Raw genomic sequence first — 21,602 nt, forward strand, 5'->3', positions numbered from 1 at the left:
ATCAGGTTATTTGGGGTGAAACTCAACATCGCACATTAAATCGATACGAAATTCGAATATCGATAAGTTTACACGATATCGATTTTAACAATTTTAAATGTCGATTCGAATCGCCGCGTGATTTTAATCTAAAGTAATGATGACCTCCCAAAATTTAAGGCTGGTGCACAGTCAAAGCTTTGGTTTGCTTACCTTTGCAAGAAATATTTAACACTCAGACTGATCTAATAAATGACTGTTGCATACCGGTGTTTTATTTCGTTAGGTTAATGTTCATATTTTCCATCATCCCGTCAACATGTATTTATTCCTTTTCTGTTTTGTCTACCAGAACCAAAAATATCGTCTCACTAGCTTCATATCGCAATATATCTAAGCGTGTGCTGTGCTCATTCCCAAGAGTTATGGCCGGCGGCAGCAGTAGTACCACTGGCTGAATTTATGAAAATGGCGTCTGTTAATATAAGTACGAAAACATTCCAGAACTCATTATTCAATGTACCTACAGGTGTATTTCATACAGTTTTTTCATGTGCTTCTAACAAGTTTGAAACAACCTTTTCTACTTCTTTTGCACAAGGAAATTACGTAACTGGAAAACTGAAGTCATTTAATTCAAACACGGCTAACAGCAAACCATTAAAACCCATATCAATATTATCAAGCTCAAAAACATTACATTACTTATACATGTATATTGTAAATAATATGTACATATAAAAAGTAAATAAAATGAATAAATGAAAATAGTTCTACAGCTCAATATTTTTTTCTATGTTCGAAGGCACTTATCTCACTAACGGCCGGGCCGTACTTATTGAAAATTATTTCTGTGTTTGATATATAGGTATCGAAGAAGGCTAAGGCTGCTTATGCCAAGTAGTTCCTACTGAACAGGGGTAAAAGTTCTGCCGTATGAAAGATAAAGATATAGCCAAAAAAATCATAAAAAATAGTCAAACATGTTTTTTACAATAGATAGACACTGAAACGAATGTCAAAAACAAACGGACACGACCTTTACAAATCAGTAGCATGTGTTGAAAACTATTGAACTTTTCATGTCCTAACCTTTGCGATAGATTTACAAGTGACACCACGTAAACAGGGTTTTTTACTATAGAAGTACATTCCGCGACTAAACGCGTCATTGAACAGGTGAATTGGGACCGTTTGTAATAGAGGAATACATGGAGGGGCGTGCACGACAAAAAAATCTTTACTAATTTCATAATTAAAGCTTTGTAAATTACAAAAGTTTTTTTTTCTAGGACATGCTTGCTAATCGTGATAAAATTTAGCTTAGACACAGGTTGATTTTCTCCTAAACTTCCCTTGGAAAGCGGGTGAAACCTCGGGGCAAGCTAGCATAAAAATATTGATTTGCAATTTTGCACAATCAAATGACCGCCGTGGAATTTGGATTATAGAGTTTTTATTTGGCATAAAAAGCTTACAAATGCCAAAGCATATTTCGCCTTTAGCGGTGGTATGATCATATTAACTGAGACCTTTATTTTATGTACAGGTGTGTGGCGATTGTTTCAGAACAGTGGTGACCGTGGAGACGGTACGCAGTCAAAAATTTGGTATGTGTTTTTTGCTCAATTCTTTTAAATATTTTTTCAGGGCTATTCTGCTCACTAGCTGACCAACCGTTTTCATATTTCCTAAAAGTATAAAAAATTGCAATAAAATACACCCCGTACCTAAATTTTAATAATAAGTATCTACATTTCCTGAAAAAGTTATACTTGTCAACGGTCTCTATTCGTTAGCATGTAGATATGTAGTTTTAAAAAAACACCATGTCATAATGTACACATACCCTTAACCATTTAACCGTCTACGAACATCAAAATCAATATTTACAGCTACCAACCACCAACCAACCAACCAAAAACTAAAACAAAATCTTTACACCCAACACCTCTCCACGGCTTTCCCCCACTGGTATCTAATTAAGTCGAGCGAGTGCGACACGCGACCGCCGCAGATGCGTCGGCGCACCGCCGCACGCCCTTACGGTGTTTATTTTTTAATTAAACGCCAGTCTGAAACGACAGACGATTTTTTTAAGACGTCGGAATGGGGTTGTAAGTGGTATTAAGTTTATTATGCTCGATGTTTAATGCTTTCAGTAGATTTTTAAAGATGGATGCGCCTATAACACGTGGCCTATAGGCTAATGTACCGAGGTCCAATTGATGGATTTTTGGGAATTCAAACCCATAGCTTAATGTCTACAGACACTCCTCTCTTTTGGAAATGTAGCCATTTATTATAGACATATCTGTAGCTTATTCAGGTGCCGATTAAAATAATATCCAAATCTTAAATTACATCTCAATCGTCCTAAGCAACCTAATCGTTATTCGGCGTTGCAAATCATAATTTCGAAGTCTTCTGCCGAAATTGGATTTATTGAAGTTTTGAATCACCTGCGCTGTGGTTTTTCAGGCTGGCTAGACTTTGCACAGGTGCAATAAATTCTGTCTGGCCCAAAAAATATTGTATTGAATCGAAAAAAAACACCGCTTCAGTCAAACAGCAAGTATGAGAGGTCTTCTTATTTCTAGTCTGTTCTGTTCTAGTTAATTTGTAAGGAATCTTGAGGCTCCCAGTTATCGAAAAGGACAGTAGTAGATACTAAAATTACTACGGATTCGTAGTTATCAGCTCAACTGGTAGTTACTGTAGTACCCTGATATGGCTAACAAATGTAGTGAAAATAGACGTCACGACGTCACGTGGTTAAGGTGAGAGCACTACCCTTACTATTTGTGCTTCTATCGATTGCATATAGTGTAGGAGTTGCAAAATCAAACCTGTCGAGTTCAGGGAAATTCAACTTTTGACACCTTGTGAGTACATGATTCCTTTTTTTGTATTTAAAAATACTTTATGGAGCCATCGCTGCATCTTTATATTAACTTGAGGTATGCCACCTAGGAATGCTCGCAAACTTCTGATGAAAATACAAATCTGTCTTGGTGTGGAAACAATGCTTTTAAGGTTTCATTTGCAATTTAACAAGCGCATGCTCTCACTTTCACAGGAACATTTCGAACACCGTAGAGCATAGAACTCCATTTAGCTTCAAAACTGATTCTCAAACTGTTGCCTCAAATTGATCCCACTTTATGTAGGTTCCAACATTTCAAATCCACACGACTTATGTTCGACTTAACCCGAACACGTGGTAATCCTAACAGCCGTTACATGCGAGTTATATTTACTCCGGGGCGCGAGAGAAATAAACCACTCGCGACCTACCGAATGGATGCTTCGGAGCTCGTGTGCCGCTTACGGCTACCGGCGATACTATGATTTTGTTTCTATGCTGGATAATCTAGGACTATCATGATTTTGTACAGCTATCCTAGAAGCTATTTTGCACCTTGTGCTACTTAGAATAGAATATATTCTTCGATAATAAACTTTTACAAGAGATTAGGTTCGACCACGTGGCTTATGTTTGATCTCAGGGTGTTTTGATTTGGGATAATTGCGTGAAAATCATGCAAGAATGACTGTCTTTTAGTTATGCAGTATAACGAGACATTAGAGGCACATAACATCCATTTATATGTTGAATATGAATAGGTAGCATAGTAGGAATATTGAGAAACCATGATAACCTGCACAAGCGGCAAATAGTCTTCGTATCTAAATGTACGTGTGAACGAATTGTACCAGTTGATTTATATGCATACTTCTTTCTCCAGTTGCAGCATACATAAATCAAACTCTTTTTATTGTACAGTAGGTATTCCAGCTAGCCATCTCAAGCTACATTGTAACCCCTTGGAATTTAATTCAAGCCCAAATTACGCGCACCACAAAAAACAGAAAAGCAACAGTTTCGAAGGCCTTAAATCAAGTGTGGAGCTGCGGTCATCAGCAATTTGGTTATCAGTAGTGGGCCGATAAATAAATATTTATGTGGCAACATTATGCGGGCGAAATTATGACAATTTAAACAATTATACGGTTAACGAGAAACCAACGTCACTGAGGGTGGCCTGCCGAGATGCGTGGCATCGGAGGTGGCTCTACTTGCTGTTTATATTCTGCAAGTGTCAAACGTTCCACGTCAATTGAGTATAAAAGATTATTATCTATAGGTAAGCTGTGGTAAATTATTGTCAGTTTCATGTAGTCTCTTAATAATGTTTTTACTTAATTAGGTGTTTTCTGTTCACTTTGAGGATCAAATTCGGCAAATATTTCTATTAATATTTAAAAATGCTGAATATCATATGCACATTTGCACAACAATGCAAATGTTATTTCTTAATTACGTTAAATTACACAGTTAGGTATTGTTTTGTTATTTTAATTACACATGCCTTTAGTCTAGGTCAAGTACTTTAAATATTTGGAGTTTTAACTGTTAATAATGTTCAGGTAAGTATAATGGAAACCAAAATAAAAACAGTTAATTCATTAATATTAATAATCTTTCATGCCGCAAAATCATTCACTATGATGGCGAAAAAGTACCCTACTTTTGATGTGGTCATATTTTATTTAAGTTAAGCAGAGCAACATGCAGCTCGTATTCGGTGACCAATGTTAGCGTTTCGCGCGGGCACCAACATTATAATTTATTTTGTCATTTTTGCATTAAGATGACTTACTACCGCGGCCGGACCGTAATGAAGACATCATGATATTCGACCATCTGGGCCATTTTACGCAAACTTGCAACTTTTTGTGAGTTCCTTTAGTAAGATGGGGAATTTATGTGTGCTTGAAGTGTATTTTCCTTTTTTCTTTATTAATAAATGAAAGGTCTTTAAACTTAATACTTGTGGTTATGGTATGGAAACAATTCTTCTGTACAGTATGCGAATTTTCACTCAACTTAACTATGCATTTTTGAAGCTTTTAAGTACACATTTGTAAAGGTCGGAAAGCGCGGTTGGCAGAAGATATTAGCCGACCATGTACCCCAGCTATAACTTACCAGGTGCCTTCAAAAATTAAAAGTGTTACCTCCCGATAAGATAAAATACAAACTGCAATACACCGATATAACGTTCACTAAAACACGAAACAAAACAAAACGGTTTATCCAAAATCCAAACAATTGTTTTTCACATTCCCACAACCGTAATAACAAACACGTGGTGTCAAACAATACTCTTTTATAACACCTTTACAGCATTATTTAATTGTTTTTATAAAACATTTCTTTTGTAATAATTTTGGAAGGTTCATCTGAAAGGCGAACGCACCTGTTTGTAATTAGCACGGCTTAATGTAATGATTTGAAAGTGCAACATATGTTTCGGATTAGACTGTTTTTTGTTTGTTAATCTTTTGTAAAGAGATGGGTGCTAGGGTGCTACCTAAGCACCTCTTTCTGGCTTTCACTTTTTTTAAGATTGTATGTAGTGATCCATACCGACAGTCAAGAGCTTGCAAAAGTATAGGTATAGGCTGCTTTTTATCCGGCTGCGGGAAGTGATTCCCCCGGGACGTGGGTAAACCGCGGGTTACAGCCAGTACATAATAAAGCAATAAAACTAAGCAGCAACGGGGTACAGCCACTATACTATGTACTCGTACGTAATAAAGCAAAAAACCTTTTAACTAAGCTACAAACTTATGAGTAAGCTAGAAGAAGACTACGCACCTTATTGCAGTCCTTGTCCAAGCAGAAGCGTTTAGAAATTAAATTTTATACTTTTTACAATCTCTTATCGTTTTGGAAGCTATCAGCCAAATATTATCTAGTTACTAGTAGTAATGCTACAAACGAAGGCCGCCTTCACACCGTAACGCACGTGCTCGCTTCAATGGCACAAAAGGTTAGTTCCGGACACCACGGCCGAACGTTTTTGTGTTCGGTATACAAAATCTCCAGAGTCCAATGACGGGGTTGGTTCTGTACCAATAGTAAAAAAATGTAGAGTAGGCTTAAAGAAAGACAATTATTTATTTATATGTACTTTTTACCATAAAAAAATAGCTCCATAGAATAATAATATTAATATCAATTTATTAAACAAAAGAAACGCTCTAATAAATAATAGTAAAAAGCTTCAAATCTTCATGGATTGACTTTAACCTTATGTTTTATAATATTATTGAAGTTACTGCAATTTATAATTACCCGACCGCACTAGAAAGAGATTACGATATAGTTATTTATTTAATATAGTTAACACCAATCACTTAAATTAATATAATAGTATATATTCTCTCTTAGGGATCTCCAAAAGGATCGGTCATTCATAACCATTATGAATGAGACGATCTACCTGAGAGTACGATTGCCGAAACATAGTGCTCACAATATTTACCTTTTTTGTACCTTCGCCTTGCCGGATGTGAGGCAATTGGGACACCGTTAGGTCTCAATCATTCATTCATTCATTCAGTTCTGTGGGAAACGGCCACCGCGATTCCAGGTATTGAGGATATCATTCGTAGTGAGATGAAATATGAATGTGAGTCAGGATATTTGTCGGGTAGTGTAAATTATGATATTTGGGTTAGTGCACTCACTAGAGAGAGTGTTAAGATGACGACAGACATGAAGATATGGAAGAAGAGGTGCTAAGCTGGCCTGCCCCGACTGTAAATAATTGATTGGAACTATACCAGGGGAAGGATGATGAGGCACTAATGAGAAGTGATGATCTTGAAGGGATGCATTTTTAAGCTTGTAGCTTCGTGCAGGGAGCTTTGTGTGCCTGCGTTTCAGAGGAATAAATGTTAGGTGAATTTTGATTTGAATCAATTTTTTTTAATGAAATAAATAAATTTTACCTTCATAATGGTCTCTACTTTATCAGAACCCAACTTTTATTATAGGTGGTCCTAGTTATCTGTAGTACTATTACCTACAGCTCTAACGTCTTAGTGGCCTTTAATATAACTCAGTTTGGAAAAATATTGTGAGAAAAACATAGGTCACGGTTATATAAAATAGCCATTCCGGATGGCAGTTATGTAATAAATGGATATGGAATTGTCATACCCACCCCAAGCAGTTCATTCTGATTCAGTTAACATCATTGTAACAATATTTGTCATAATCATACTTGAAAAGAATATGAAAGTAATTTTCTTTGAACTCAAAATTAGTTTAACAGTCTTTAAGGAGCTGAAAGGATTATTAAAATAATAATAATTTCTATGAGTACCACAATGTCGCGGGTCTACGCTTGAGGTCAAAGCTACGGTACGTCTACGCGCTACAACTTCTCCGTAGACGCTGCTACGAAGCGAAAGTCCTTAGTTGAAAATCTCTGCTACAGTAGGTAACTCGCGTTACTAGACAACACGGACTACACGCTTACATCAGTTTTCCCACCACTAGAAATGGCTATAGCGCCAACGATCTTCTAATTCTATGAAGGGGTGTAATAAAAAAAAATACAGACAAAAATATCTAAAAAACATGCAAAAAAAGTTTTCTAGAAGTTTGAAAAGTTTCAAACAAAGTAAAAACTTTCATTGAACTTGAATCAATTGCACCCCAATCAAACAATCGACATGGTACCCACTAATTACATATAACAAGCGCAAATTAATCATCAGACGAGATAAATTAGCGACGCGTGCTCGCTCCGTACCGCGACTATTTCGGTGTGGGCGGGGAATGATTCAGTCGGGGCCAGTCGCGCGCCGACCGCTCTCGGGGGAACATAGGCGCTCCGCGGACGTGCAGGGAGTCACGAGCGCTTTGCGATGGCGCGATGAAGACAGACAGGCGCGCGGCGTTGTGGGCCCTGCTGTGCCTGTGCTGTGCCGCCCTCGCCGCGCCGCGCCGCCTCTACTGCGACCGCGCCGACGTCGCCTGGCGGGCCTACCGCGCGCCGGCCGCCTTCGAGGCGCGCGTCCAGTCGCTGGCCCGCGACGCCGCCACCGTGCAGGTCAAGCGCGTCTTCCGCCACCAGGGCCACTGGCCGCACGAGGACGCCGTGCTGCGCCTCAAGCTGCCGCCCGACCACCTCGACTGCTCCGGCCGCTTCGAGGTGCCGCTCAAGAACCGCCGGAACTATATCGTGTTCGCCGAGCGGCGCGGCCACTCCGCCGTCGCGCTCGGCCCGCCCATCAAGAGGACTAGCAAGTTGGTTAAGAGGATTCGTGCTGTCTACAAGCCGGGTTACAGTGAGTGAACAGTGTTTTATTACGACGTGGTGTGATGCGAGCCGCGCGGTCGCATGGAACTTGAAGACACGTAAGGTATCAAAAATATCAATTTCTAAGTCAATTTCTGATCGAACGTTCTGTCAAATTCCATGTGATCATGCATGCAATAAGTCGTATCGATTCGCATCGAATATATCATTAGCCGCGCATAGACCTTTATGCGAATAATACTGGCAGCAAATATGCGATGACAGCAGGTGTATCGTAGGAACAAGTAGCCATTATGAGTCCATTTTAGGCTGAGCAGTGAATAGTGGTCGGCAAACGTGGTCGGCTGCAAAACATACTAAGCGCATGCCACTTACTCGTACAAAGCCGGACCTCATTTATGCACCCTTCATAAACGGTCAGGTGGATAGGAAACAGATAACACAAGCTAAAATTAAACGTTACTTACAACACTTTTAATGAAACAACAAGAAATATTATGAAACTAAAGCTCTTCCAGTTCCATAAAATTGTTTTTCTTGACAAATCCTTGACACATTTTGTTTATGAAATGAAACATGAAAAAGATGAGTTTCAAAAAAATTACGAAATGGGTTTGCAATTAATTTTTAAAAGTAGAACACTAAAACAAAGAAACAACGTAGGTAGATAGTCCGATAAAAATAATAGCGAAATCATTTGCACGAACAGAAAGTATTATCGCAAACTACAAGAAAATACGCATGTCGGCCGAATTAGTCGTCTCTAAGGACCAACCTTTTTGCACGCCGTGACTACCACAGACAACCAGCATTTTATCATAGCTTTTCACAAGTTTCATACCTGTAAGTTTTTCCAGATGTGACTGCACGAACATCGATTCCCATAAGTTAATATGTTACGACAAATATATTACTGTTACGATAAATATGTCTTCTGACAATAATGGTTAAGGCGAAGCTCTACCTGAAACAAATCACAAATATGTACGTTAAATCTGGCGAGTACCTTGCTGAAACCACGTGACGTGCGAATATGCACAAGATATTATTTGCCCTTTGCAAAAACAATCCGTTATTCTATTGTTCCCAGACAGTTATTAGTTACATATTTTACAGAAATGCACATTTTTGCAAAAAAATATTAAACATTTTTACATATTAATAGGACTGCACATTTAGGTAATTATTCAGTAGTTTTATTTAATAATAACTACAAATTGCGGAAAAAGTACAAGAAGAAAAAGTTAAATTAATAAAGATAAACTAGTTAATTTTGGAATTACATAGGTATGAACGATACACCAACACGTCAACTGAAAACAATTCAATGGCATATTATTTTTTAATATAGATACCTTCAATAAAATTATGAAGCTCCCATAATTATAATACGACTTCATAATATCGTCATAGAATCAAAAAATATTTGCCATATATTCGCAACTGCACCTAATGCATTTTGATAATGCAACTGCCCACGCAAAATTAAGAGTAGCGTGAAGATATAAATCCAATAATGATAAACTGATGATCCGTTGCGCGTGCGACTCAATGGGTGACGTCATTGCACGCTCTAGTTCGGACTTGTCGGTGCCAGTTGCGATCTCTTACGTGAACTTTTGGCTACTTTATTGTCAAAACTATTGATTTGCATCTGTCGCACCTGATGATAAAAAAAAATTGGAAGCGGAATTGTTACATCGATCCTTTCTACGAAAGCTAACGAGAATTCCTACTGCCCATATCGTAAACTTCTTTATTTCCACAACCTCTTGGTGGAATCTGTTGCCACTGGCTATGGGAGATAAAGAAGATTGCGTGCTAAGTAAAATTATTCTGTCATCTCTCAAAACTAGTAACCTAAGCTATCAAAAACAGCGTTATACACTAGCACCTGATTTTTATGAATCACTGTGATTCTGCGGAAATCAATTGTTATTGTTTTCGAAATTTCAATGATCCTTCGACCACGCTAGATCCGTCAGATGCGCTAAAATTCTTCTAAACCATGTATCATCTCACGCGATTAATCATACCTAATTCAACATAATTTTACCCACGCCTTCATAATAAACTTTAACGTAATAGCTTGAGAATTTGCACCTGACATGTCATAAATGAAATATTGCTATTTCGATTTTTATCTTTATCTTTAGGTCTTCGTCATACTCATGACATAATAACAATAAAATTTTCTTCATAAACTACGCTACCTACATCAATTCGAGGGATTAATTATTTTTTACTATCATCTTGGTCTTCTGAATCATAAGCTTTCAGATTTTCAAAACTGCAGCTTTTTGTTCCTCTTATCAAGAATGTCTTACTTTGGTAAACGAAGACTTTTGGTCCTCATGCCCGGACCTCCAAAAGCTTCATCAATATCACTCCATAGATTTCTCGACTAAATATATATCAGTCAAATTTTATATGTAAGTACGCAATTTAGATGATCATTAAAATCTTCACCTCTACTCTCAAACGTAAAACGTGGCTTCTGTTTACTTCATCGGCTCGATGTTTAGCCAAAATGTTTACCTTACGAGATCCTTCGTTTTTTCCTTTGTTAATGTCCGGGACTCGGGTGCGATTGTAAATCTTCTCGGCAAGTGTTGTGTCTACTCGTCAATATGGCATCTGGTTGCGCGGGAATCGTTTAGTTAATAGAACGAAAAATCTATAAGCATAGAACAGAGGTGATTTAAGTCCAACTGAACATTTTTGAGCAAAATTAAAATATTACCTACCGCTCTTAAATGACGCAGGTCGAGCTAATTTAGAGCTAAAAACTTTATTTAATTATTACATTTTAATTGCGTTTATTTATCATTAAAATTAATTAATTATATAAAGATATTCTAAACTTCAACAAGTCATAAATATCACATTCAACTTCTGGTCCTACTATCCAAGTATCATTATAGATGTGCAAAAATTCTTTTACATCTGTTTCAAAAGCTCCTTTTGTAGTCCAATACTTTTGCAGTTCAATGCAGAATTATAAAATCTGGTGTTTGTAGTCTCATCTAAATGATGAAACAATCAAACATTATCCAAATTTCCACGACAATCAAACGCAAAACTAGTATCTGTAAGTCCTCCGGCTGTTAACGCGCCGTTCCGCCCTGCCACACCTCCATTACCGCGTCTCACTCCGCTGGCTTTACTGTCCTATTATATATTAACATACGTAAAATTATTATATGTATTTTATGACGCCCGCTATCTTTATAAGACTACTCGTTAGTACCATTATGGGGTTATTGTGCATTTGTTCATGTAGATAGTATGTTTCTTCGTGTACTTACCATTTAATAATCAGTACCACCATGGAGTCCAGCGTGAAGCTTTTTATCTACATTATATGTTACATCCTTCATAATTCTTCATTCGCATCATTATGTGCTATCTTGTCATATATTACAGGAAAAGAAACCATCTTCAGTACCGTTTATTTTAATTTTCACAGTACCTATGGTCTTGGTTCTTGTCAATTAAATTATGATTGTTGTATTTAGCCCTTTAGGTTGAATAACCCTTATTTTTTCTCTTTTTTCCTTTATTCGTGTCACATTGTCGAATCATCAGGGACATACAGGCATTAAAAGTTAATTAATGACACCGATGGTTTGCCAAAATCAATTCAGGCAAATTATTTGTAGGGCGCAGCGCAATAATCTAAATTTGGATACCCTGTTCAGTGCATTTACGCATAGTAACATCTCAATTTCTACAAAAACCTACGGGGCTTTTAGTTAAAATCTAGAATTATTAGCTATTTCTTTGGACACAGCTTTTATCGTTTTACTTTTATGAAGTTTCAACAGGTGTCCAAACGAAAAATTTTTGGGCGACTTCGCAATGGCTTCTAATTTTGGGTCTCTGTTTATAATTTACATTTTATTATACCCTATAAAGGAATTTCAGTTTTGAATTCCTACGTGTGTTTAGTCTAGACATTCATATCTGTACGTTCAGAAATTAAACGACATGTGCCTAATCAAACTTCTCGTAAAACCTGTGTACCTTAGTATTTTAGGCCTTTAATTTGTAGTCATAAACAAGCCTTTGGCAAATACTATAAAATCCTAGGTTAACAGCGCAAAATGCTTCACAGTATCGTTGAGCAGTTAATTACCTGTTTAAGTAAAAAAATATGTTTTCGGAGCAATTCATTTTAGTTTGCAGTCTTTTTACTGCTTCTTGATGAAGTTATTGCGTTGGGGTGTAGTTTTATGATTTTAATTTACATTACTAAACGCTACGTACAATTCAAGGAGGTGTGATTTATTTCCTTTCGAGTGCTTGGTTCTTAACCACTATTATCGTTTCATCGATGACTATATCAATATGATGAAACCACAAGCAGGCAGTATTTGAGTTCATTTCAAAGGGTTGCTGCACCTGTTAACCCCTACAACTGAGCTTAATATGTTACCTATAGCAAGGAGTAGGCACACCACAAACATGTTACAATCTAGGATAGATTTATGGACTTCTGACTGTGCATGAAAAATAAAATGAAATTAGCCATGAAAGGAGGCATGCAAAACTTTGGGTTTTAACATCCAGAAAATTACAAGTACTACGTAAATATTTTGCTTTACTGCCTAAACTGATGTCTATTTCATAGGTTGAAAATTAGCAATGTTTGCTAAACTACCCTTGTTCTACCGGTTTAATTTGTTATTTCATTATACCTATTACGGTTCAAATACAGATTTCTGTAGCGTATTTATTTTTCGGAGCCCAGCTTTTGCACAGATTGGAACAAAATAATGAAAATTAACTCATAGTTATAAAAAATAATCTGCAATCATATATGATATCAACAATGGTTAGCTATAATGCGTCGCGATCCATGGGGCCCGCGACACGATGGTCGGAGTTCGACAATGGTGTCGATCGATCTATGGGCACGGTGGCCTCGCAATTAACGCGTATATCCGCACCCGCCCTCCTGGGTATGGTTGCCATGAATTTAAAGTGTTTTTGAGATTTCTTTAATTTAACTTGTTATTTTTTAAATTATATTCATGCTTCCACACCAGTGTCAGATGGCTTGGTTTGTTTTTAGGAATTATTGCAGAACTGAGCTAGTGAAATAAAAGTAAGGGTAGTTTTTTACCACTATTCCAAGTAGGTACATACACATTTGACTTCTTTTTTTCAAACCCTATATTTTTGTCTTGAAAAATGCAAAGTAAATAAATAAATTCCAGTAGGTCGGGACTTATCCCATAAAATTACCAAAAGAGTGCGACCCTATTGTCCGGTTACATTAATTGTGTGTCATTGGTAGCTAAACCTACGTAATGAACAGCCGTAATGAAAATGCATCAGACACGATAAGGTCGAGGAGTCCTCTTCTAAATATAATGTAATCGTAATGACGTGTCATCGTAAAGTGCTCTCTGAAAGGTCAATTAGATAAATATGAATTAGTTATTGAACTTTTTTCAATTATCAAGGACATTGGATGTCCTAGACTAGTGAATTTCGATAGGTACCTATTTAAAAATACAGAAAAGATAGAGAAAGCTCCACTTAAAGTTAATAAAATAATAAGATAAGTCTATCGTTATCTGGCCTGCAAGGACCACCAAAGTTTCATCCATCTCCATTCATACAAACACCAGCATAACTTTTAATTGACAGCATAAGCAATATTGACCAAATTCCCTAAGGAAGAGAAACTTTCAAAAATGACTTGTAAATACATACGTCCTGTGTATTCTCAATGGTTCTAACTAGCCGAACTAGTGTTGAAAGGATATTAAAGAGTTTAAGGCACCTTTTCAAACGCGTGTTGGTAATAACTAGTCGGTTTTAGCGTCCATAGCGAATACTGGGGTTGACGGACCTAGGATTTAGTATAGTCGTAATCAATTTGTTTCAGTCGACTGTTACGACTTTTTCGAGCAGGTAATGTATGTACTAAGTGTGTGTCTTCACTTTTATGTGTGTTAGAAGGATGTTTTACTATAAGTGGTGGTTTTGAAGGTAATCTACCTAGGAGGCGCCGCTGAATTTGGTGTTCAGTGGTTTTGATGAAACACCCATTACTTGCTTCTGAATCTTTTACATTAATTCTTCACAATCTGGAGTAGGTCTTGAAATGTAAAAAAAAAAAATTGAAAATATCGTTAAGTGCCTTTGACCTTTGCCTTTGAGGTCCTAGCTATCTTTAATGTATTGATGATGTTCCCTTCCACAGTTAGGTACCTACCTCACCAACCGAGATACTAAACTTTTGGACTATGGTTGTTGAGCTTTGAGGTGCATCTAATCAAAACAAATACATTTTATCAGTGTTGTATCTGCTTCAATGTCTACAAAACGTGTCTCTACATCCATAGTTCTAATTTCATCATCACCACGACTACTCCGAAAAATGGTCCTTACAACCGCATACAAGTCGTTATTTTTATAATGCAATCACGTTTTATATCCCGCACGAGATGAAAGAACTGAACATTTCATTCGTTTTACTATCAAACCGTAGCGACCAGACCAATATATCCAAATTGTGGAATTTTTATATGTCACATAACGTCGTCTAGGCATTTCGCCGGTCCAATTAGACGGCGCGACGTCTGTGCGGTTCCGACGCTTACGTTTGTTTTTTTTTATGTATTTTCTGCATTTTTTACGTCATAGCTTTTGGAGGCAATGCTCTAACTGTGTAGTAGTTGGTTTGTTGTTCTTGCGTAAGATCTAAGTAAATCTGATGAAATGGTCTTTGTCAAACGTTGTACAAATTGAATTTTATCGTAAGGTAGTAAATTATTGTCAACTGCTGTTTAAATATTGGTAGACTGTCAGATTGTTTAAAATTATATATCGTTTGATGATATAAAATGAGTTGTTCACACGGTACAGTATTAGGTACCCACAATTTACTACTGACGGTATGGATTTTTTGGAAAGTTATACAAGTTTTTTTAATACACTTTAAATTGCATAAAACTCCCTGTTTTAAAACAAATGCTCCAAACCTCGTGAGTAGGTCAATAGTTTCCGTCCTTACGCTCTGAATATTTCGTAAAACCGACGGGACATTCGACAATTGTCCTGGGAGACGTTTTTTCGTCCAATTTACCCATTAACTCCAATTGACAGGTTCAACAGTGCTATTTATTAACTATGTCTCTATTCTGTCTACAAAAACCTTGTATGATAAAGACCTAAGTTTGTTCTTACGCAATTTAAGGAATGAGTAAGATCTTCTTTTCTTTCTTTTTAACACTTACATTATATATCTTATGTTTTTATGAGTACCTAACTGATCTGTAGCTTTATTGCAAAGATTATGGCTATCAAGTTTTTAATCATAGGTCGATGTTAATTCGTGTTTTTATTAATATAAAAGTATCTATGCATGTTTCTTAATATATTGGTAATATATTCAGAAACCACTTCATTTTCTTTTAATACATTAATGGTTTATGTTAGGAATGTTGTTCGAAGGACCAAACCATCATTTTCCTCATGCACTTTATCTAGCAGCTGCTACTGGATTTTCCTTTCAAACGTATCTAAAAAGTTTTCATTTAAATCAAAACAGTCGTCGCAGCGATCATTTGATAACGCTTGCTGGCCGCATAATAATCGTTATCATCGAATATGGCAACATTGCCAGGCCAGCTTTTTGCTGAACGCGTCTGCCACACATACTGGCGCGGTCGAGGCCCGTTACTGTTCGCCATTTTATTACTATAGGCTTTTTACCCCGGATTCACTTGGGTGAAGGTAGGTCAACACAAAAAACACATTTAAAAAATTGGTCGAGGGTATAGGAAACACCGTTTTGAATAATGATGAATTTTAGTTCGGAACCCCTCAATAAAAAAAGTATTTGATAGGTCGTCATTATCCTAGCTTCTAGATACAAATAATGTTAAATGACAAAAGGCTTCTCTAGCAAATGTCATTCTTCAATCGTAGCAAGTGAGACACGGTTCTACGTTTCCTGGTGAGTTTCATGCACTATAACCATGACGGATGCGGTCGACAGCCTAGCACACTCATTGTCCTGCGAAGCACTAAACACCATCTATAGCAAATAATATCGATAAACTCACTTTTGAAAAAACCTTATAAAACACTTCAAGGTACAGCGAAATAATACAAAAAATATGGCGCTTTTGGAAGCATGTCACAATATTTTTGATACGCCTGACAAGTCTAAAAGTGCTGAAGAATATACTTTCAGACTCGTGTAAGCAAATGTGGAATCAGAAATGTGATTACAAATTCATTTCAATGATGGACGTTTTGCATTAAATATTGTAAAATTCTAATGAGTGCGGATTTTTTTATCTGACATTCTTTGACGATGTCTCATAGAATCGAGGAATCTGGAAAATGCGTGTTTTAAAAGCTTTCCTATCAACTTTTTTGTGTGGAATATCAATCACCGAAAATAGCTCGCAAAGTCTCGAATTAACTAATGACTAATCGCGTTATGTTATTGTGATCAGAGCAAAGTTTTCTATTGATCTATTTTAGATATTTTCAGTTTTTTGTATAGGTACCTAATTTACAATATCATTCAAACCCGATTACCTGAAATACTCGTACAATCAAAATTAATGTATTGCAAAGACTTGACCCTATTATAGCAGAGTATTACTAATATCAAAATCACAATAAACGTCTATCAGATGTAAAAGCCGAAGTTTTCTAGACGAGAAGCTCTTTACTACAACAATCTAAAATAGATCTTCCTTAAATAAATAAGACGCGATTAACGAGGTCAATAGGATTGTACGAAGCTACTGAAGTGTGAATCGGATTCACCTTTAATTTACCAAAACAGATAAAAGTACGCCGATGCTCTTTTCTTTTAGAGGTTTGTATCAATCAACATTAACTGTTAGGACAGAGACCAGACTTCGAAAGAGTTTGCAGTACTCGTAGTTCTGTCAAATTAGGTCAAAGGAATCTCGCAAAATGCATTGATGAGCTAGACTATTGGAATGACGCAAGATTTGCATAGTAATTTGAGGGTTTGATTAACACTACCTGATCCCTGATTTCCGTCATTATGACAAAATACGTTTCTTTCAAAAATATATCTAATAACAATCTATCACCTTTTCATTGAAACAGCTTTAATCCGTCGCGTCGAAACTTTTTTCTTTATTGTTGTCGAAAAGGAAGCGAGTCGTTGAGTGATATGCGACATGTGACGGTACATTGAAACCTAAAGGACATAAATACTAGAAAACTTCACAGTACAAAATAAACTTTATGATTGAGTAGACAAGGTCGGTATTACAACAGACGGGAAAGCCAGAACACGGTCTCTGAACTCCTAAAATAATATTCACTTCGGACCACTCACATGTTACGCAACTCACGTTATAATTAAAGCTAGGACGAAGTTTTAAGGCAAAGTTAACGCGAATCGACCGTTTGATCATCAAACTGAGGTGGAATATAAATAATCATGCATCGGGGTTTTGTTTTATGCATCCACTCATAGAAATAATTAGAATTCTGAGTAGTTCTGGGACATTGATTTTCAATTTGTTTGAAAAGCTTTTTGAAAGTTTTCCAGATTCCAAGTCTGAAAGTTTATCATATTAAAAGAAGAGGACACAAAAACGCAGGAGACATTTTAGAATCTTGCCAATCATACAAGTTAAACTTGGACGTTAGCGTTCGTTTCGAAAATAATCATTAAATACCATATCAGGATAAGATTTGCATGGCTTCTTAAATCTGGTCGCTATTCTACAACATTAAGGTTTTAGTTTATCACCTGAACATCTGTAGTAACAACTATCCAATTACACTTTATTTTAATTTCTTCATCATCTTCACACTGTGTTTCCAGCCTCAAAACATCAGCACCGATCAAAAATAACCAATACATAAAACAAATTGTGTCTATATACGGCCTAAGACGTGTATTCCCTTTACTTACTTCTAAGGTGAAGACATTAATTTTCGAATCGTTAGAAAAACCCTGATCCCTTTATGGAGTGGCGCCTGATCTTACGATCAGTTGGACGTGAGTCGCTTGTTTATATATTATTGAATATGGATATTTGCGGAAACTAATTGCGTTTACAATGCTGAATTGGGAATGAAAGAATTTATTTGCTTGTGTTTTTTTTTGTCTTGGGATGACGGATTTATTTACAATGCCATTGTTGGAGTTACTATTTAGCTTGACAACCCTTCCACTAATTAAAAGATCGGTGCGAAAAGTACAAATCTTCAATCGTATGCAAAACAGCGCATACGACGTTTTCCTTCCCCGTCTCAAAAGTTGTGAGACAGCCACAGCCTCGGAAGTCTAGGGCCATTACCGCAAATACTATAGGAAGATATAAGGATATTACTTCTATAATATATTCTATCCAGTTTAATTCAAAGGGGTACGGTAATACAGGGGACATTAGTGGCCACCCGCGTACTATAATGAGCGCCCGCGCACCTGTATGCATGCGTAATCGACTTCGGTAAACATCGGGTGCCCTCGTGTTTAGTTATTATGTCATTTATTATGGCGATGTATCCACGCGCGGTTTTTAGGAAGCTGGGTAAAATGGGAGCTGGGTAAAATTTTGAGTAGTTCAGATTTGAAGCTGTGTGATTTACATTGAATATTATATTCATAAATATTATGATTGATAGTTATATCTATAAGATTTGATGAGACAGGTCTAAGAAGGACCAAGTTGTCTCTTTCAAAATATGCATCAGTTCAGTTCCTTCTTACTCCGTAACGAAGGACCATAACCCAAATTCTTACAACATCGGTCCTTAGAATTCATCACACATCTTTAAAATACGTTTACAGTTGTATAATTCTTTCGTAAATCAACGAGCATCAGCCGATAAGGATCGCCCAATAAACCATAGGAAATGAACCGTCCAACAAATCAGGTGCACTTTTCCCTGCATAATGAACTCGAACGATCTTATGCTCGACATATTACGTAAGTGCTGACCGGGTTGCGGCTCGTTTCGGTAAAATTTACCACGCGCAAATGTCGAGGGCGAGTTCGCGTGGTGCAAGGACGGAGCGGATAGCGGTTTTAGGGTAAATGTGGCATCTTCTTTAGGTTTTGTAGCTGTCAGGAGAAAACGTTAGGGGTGTCGTGATTAGGTTAGCGCTGGCAGCTATGCGTAGGCACTTTTTGCGCTTGATAATAAAAAAGAAAAAACAAATTACAAACATTTTGCAGAATTCATATACATAGTAAGTAAGTATCTATAGGTTAATATTGCTTGTAGACATTATTGCATTTTTTTATTATTTACATTTTTAAATCAGATTATTCGATTTTAGTGTAGGTTTATTCCGAAGATATTGAAATGGTGTGTAGTTATGCACAAGGCTCATTTGAAAATAACTTATGTTTATTATAGTCTTATATTAGTATTTATTCTATGAAATCATTTAAAAAAATATATATTAAACTTCCTTTTACAAATATTCCTTAGCCCATCAGTAAACTTCGTGACCATTACTTGACCAGTTCCCACGATAACCGCGGTCAGTAAATAACTTAAATTAAAATTAAAGTGGGCGATTCATATGACATTTAGAATTAATTGCAGGGCGCGCCGAACGGGTGAAAATGTCGACCGAAATAATAAAATGTCGACGAAAGTGCAATCTCTTTGTAATTAGGGGTTACCAACGGCGAAAATAGACATGACACCTGTTGAGATACATATCTCTTTATCATTAATTAAAGGTATCAGTCAATATTTATTCGTTTAAAAAACAAAATTTATTTTTATTAAAAAACTTAGTAAAATCGACGAGCCATACAATTCTTTTATTAAGAAATTCGTCATCTTTATAGTGATCTGCTGTAGACCGTTAATCTATGTGCAAAACAACTTCTTTCTCTATGCCCTTACTTGTTAGACAAGATTTTTAATCCACCCAGATTAGGCTGTAAACCACACTACTCCACACTCCTTCGGTATTTGTATTAACGAACGAATAAAATTCGCTCAAGCCATCCATCTTAATCGTAATCGCAACTGACCGGTTTCTGATTACACACTTAAATATGATACATATTTAATTACTCCATTAAAATGTGCTGTTATCAATCCATCTCATGCAACTAGGCTATTTGATATCAGGCGGACCTTTAAACACATAACTCGAATAGTTTGCGGTATAAATAGTGGTTAGTAATAGACGTTTAAATTGAACTCCAATTAAATATTATGTCACCTAAATGGCGAATTCTACAATCTCTACGACGTCAACTCGATATGACGAACGCTAAGTGTAATCGTTTGTTACACGAATGCCGTCTAGTTATATCTGTTTGCGAATACTATTCTATGCTATCACTGCTTATAGACAAATGTACCTACTGGATATTGTTTCTTTTGTTTCGGTTTCAGTGAGTGATTTTTATCATTACCATCATGACCCGACGCGTGAATAGGTTTCTGTTAGTTCATATTTATTGATTCCTATATTTCGTGAGTCGCCGTGCTCTCCAGTCGATATATTTGTAACTCTATCAAACAACAATTTATAAGCCATTGAAATGTATTTTTCGATATTTATGTCATAATAGCCAAATATAGAAATGTTAACTTATGTCACTGTTTCAACTAAACTCTTTAAATCAATAGGGCTGAGTTAATTCGAATAGTATTGGTTGGAAGTAGTGTACACGGTAGCTAGTAGGTTCAGTAGTACCTAGTAGTAAGGTGAGTGCTCATTGCTAACGCGCGTCACATAGTCTGACCACCGCCTAATATGTATGGCCGACCTCGGTCGTACTTAATGCGGGCTTAAGTTACAAGCTGACTGTCTATTTTCTATTCTATTTAACACTCGATTATTAAAATTGCATCACTTATAACAAAAATATGTACCTATGGTAGTAAAAAAATATACACGATTAAATAATTCAGTCTACTAATTAATCAGTCATTTACTTAGTTACTAAATATTTTCCTAATTGAAAATCAGTGTAGTTAAAGTTTAGAAATATTGATATAGATATACATAGATTTCAGTTCCAAGATATTTTATGCAGTTACATCTTTTGGATATACAAGAGTGAACGATCCGGTTAAGAATACTAGATATTAAAAATGCAGGACACATACACAAACATCCGGATTCAAACAAATATACATATGTAAGCCATTAACTTTACATAATAGTATGTATCAGTGAAAACGTTCTGCTTTTATACAAATACTAAGTAGTAGTCATGAGTCCGATTGCGTTAAGAGGGGAGTTTTTTGCAAAGTTCAATATTAGATTTATTGTCTTTCCTTCTCTTTTTGTCTGGAAAATTCTCTAGATTTTGTAGAATATTTTAATTATTATCTGTGTTTTCTTTTTTATAGAGCCTTCGTTTCGTTCATTTAATTTTTAGTTTAAAGTTGTGAAGCTCCAAAATTCGCTGTCGCTTTTACCTTGGACCACGACCACCCGTCCTAATCAATCTAACGTTTATAGAGTTACAAGCTGACATTAACACATTAATCTTT

General features: G+C 36.4%; 1 protein-coding gene across 2 annotated transcripts in view; it reads left to right on the forward strand.

Annotated features, from left to right (window-relative positions):
• The first annotated feature begins 7,616 nt into the window (after positions 1-7,616).
• Positions 7,617-21,602, forward strand: part of LOC124630590 (protein vein) — a 53,761-nt gene continuing 39,775 nt past the window's right edge. Inside the window, exon 1 of one of the 2 annotated variants that reach the window (XM_047164554.1) lies at positions 7,617-8,130. In XM_047164554.1, coding sequence (XP_047020510.1) covers positions 7,716-8,130 — 415 coding nt within the window. In that variant the 5' untranslated portion in view covers positions 7,617-7,715. The remainder of the gene's footprint in view (positions 8,131-21,602) is intronic. The other variant, XM_047164553.1, reaches the window with a different exon arrangement.

Source organism: Helicoverpa zea, chromosome 5 (genome assembly GCF_022581195.2).
Source record: "Helicoverpa zea isolate HzStark_Cry1AcR chromosome 5, ilHelZeax1.1, whole genome shotgun sequence".
Lineage (NCBI taxonomy): Eukaryota > Metazoa > Arthropoda > Insecta > Lepidoptera > Noctuidae > Helicoverpa > Helicoverpa zea.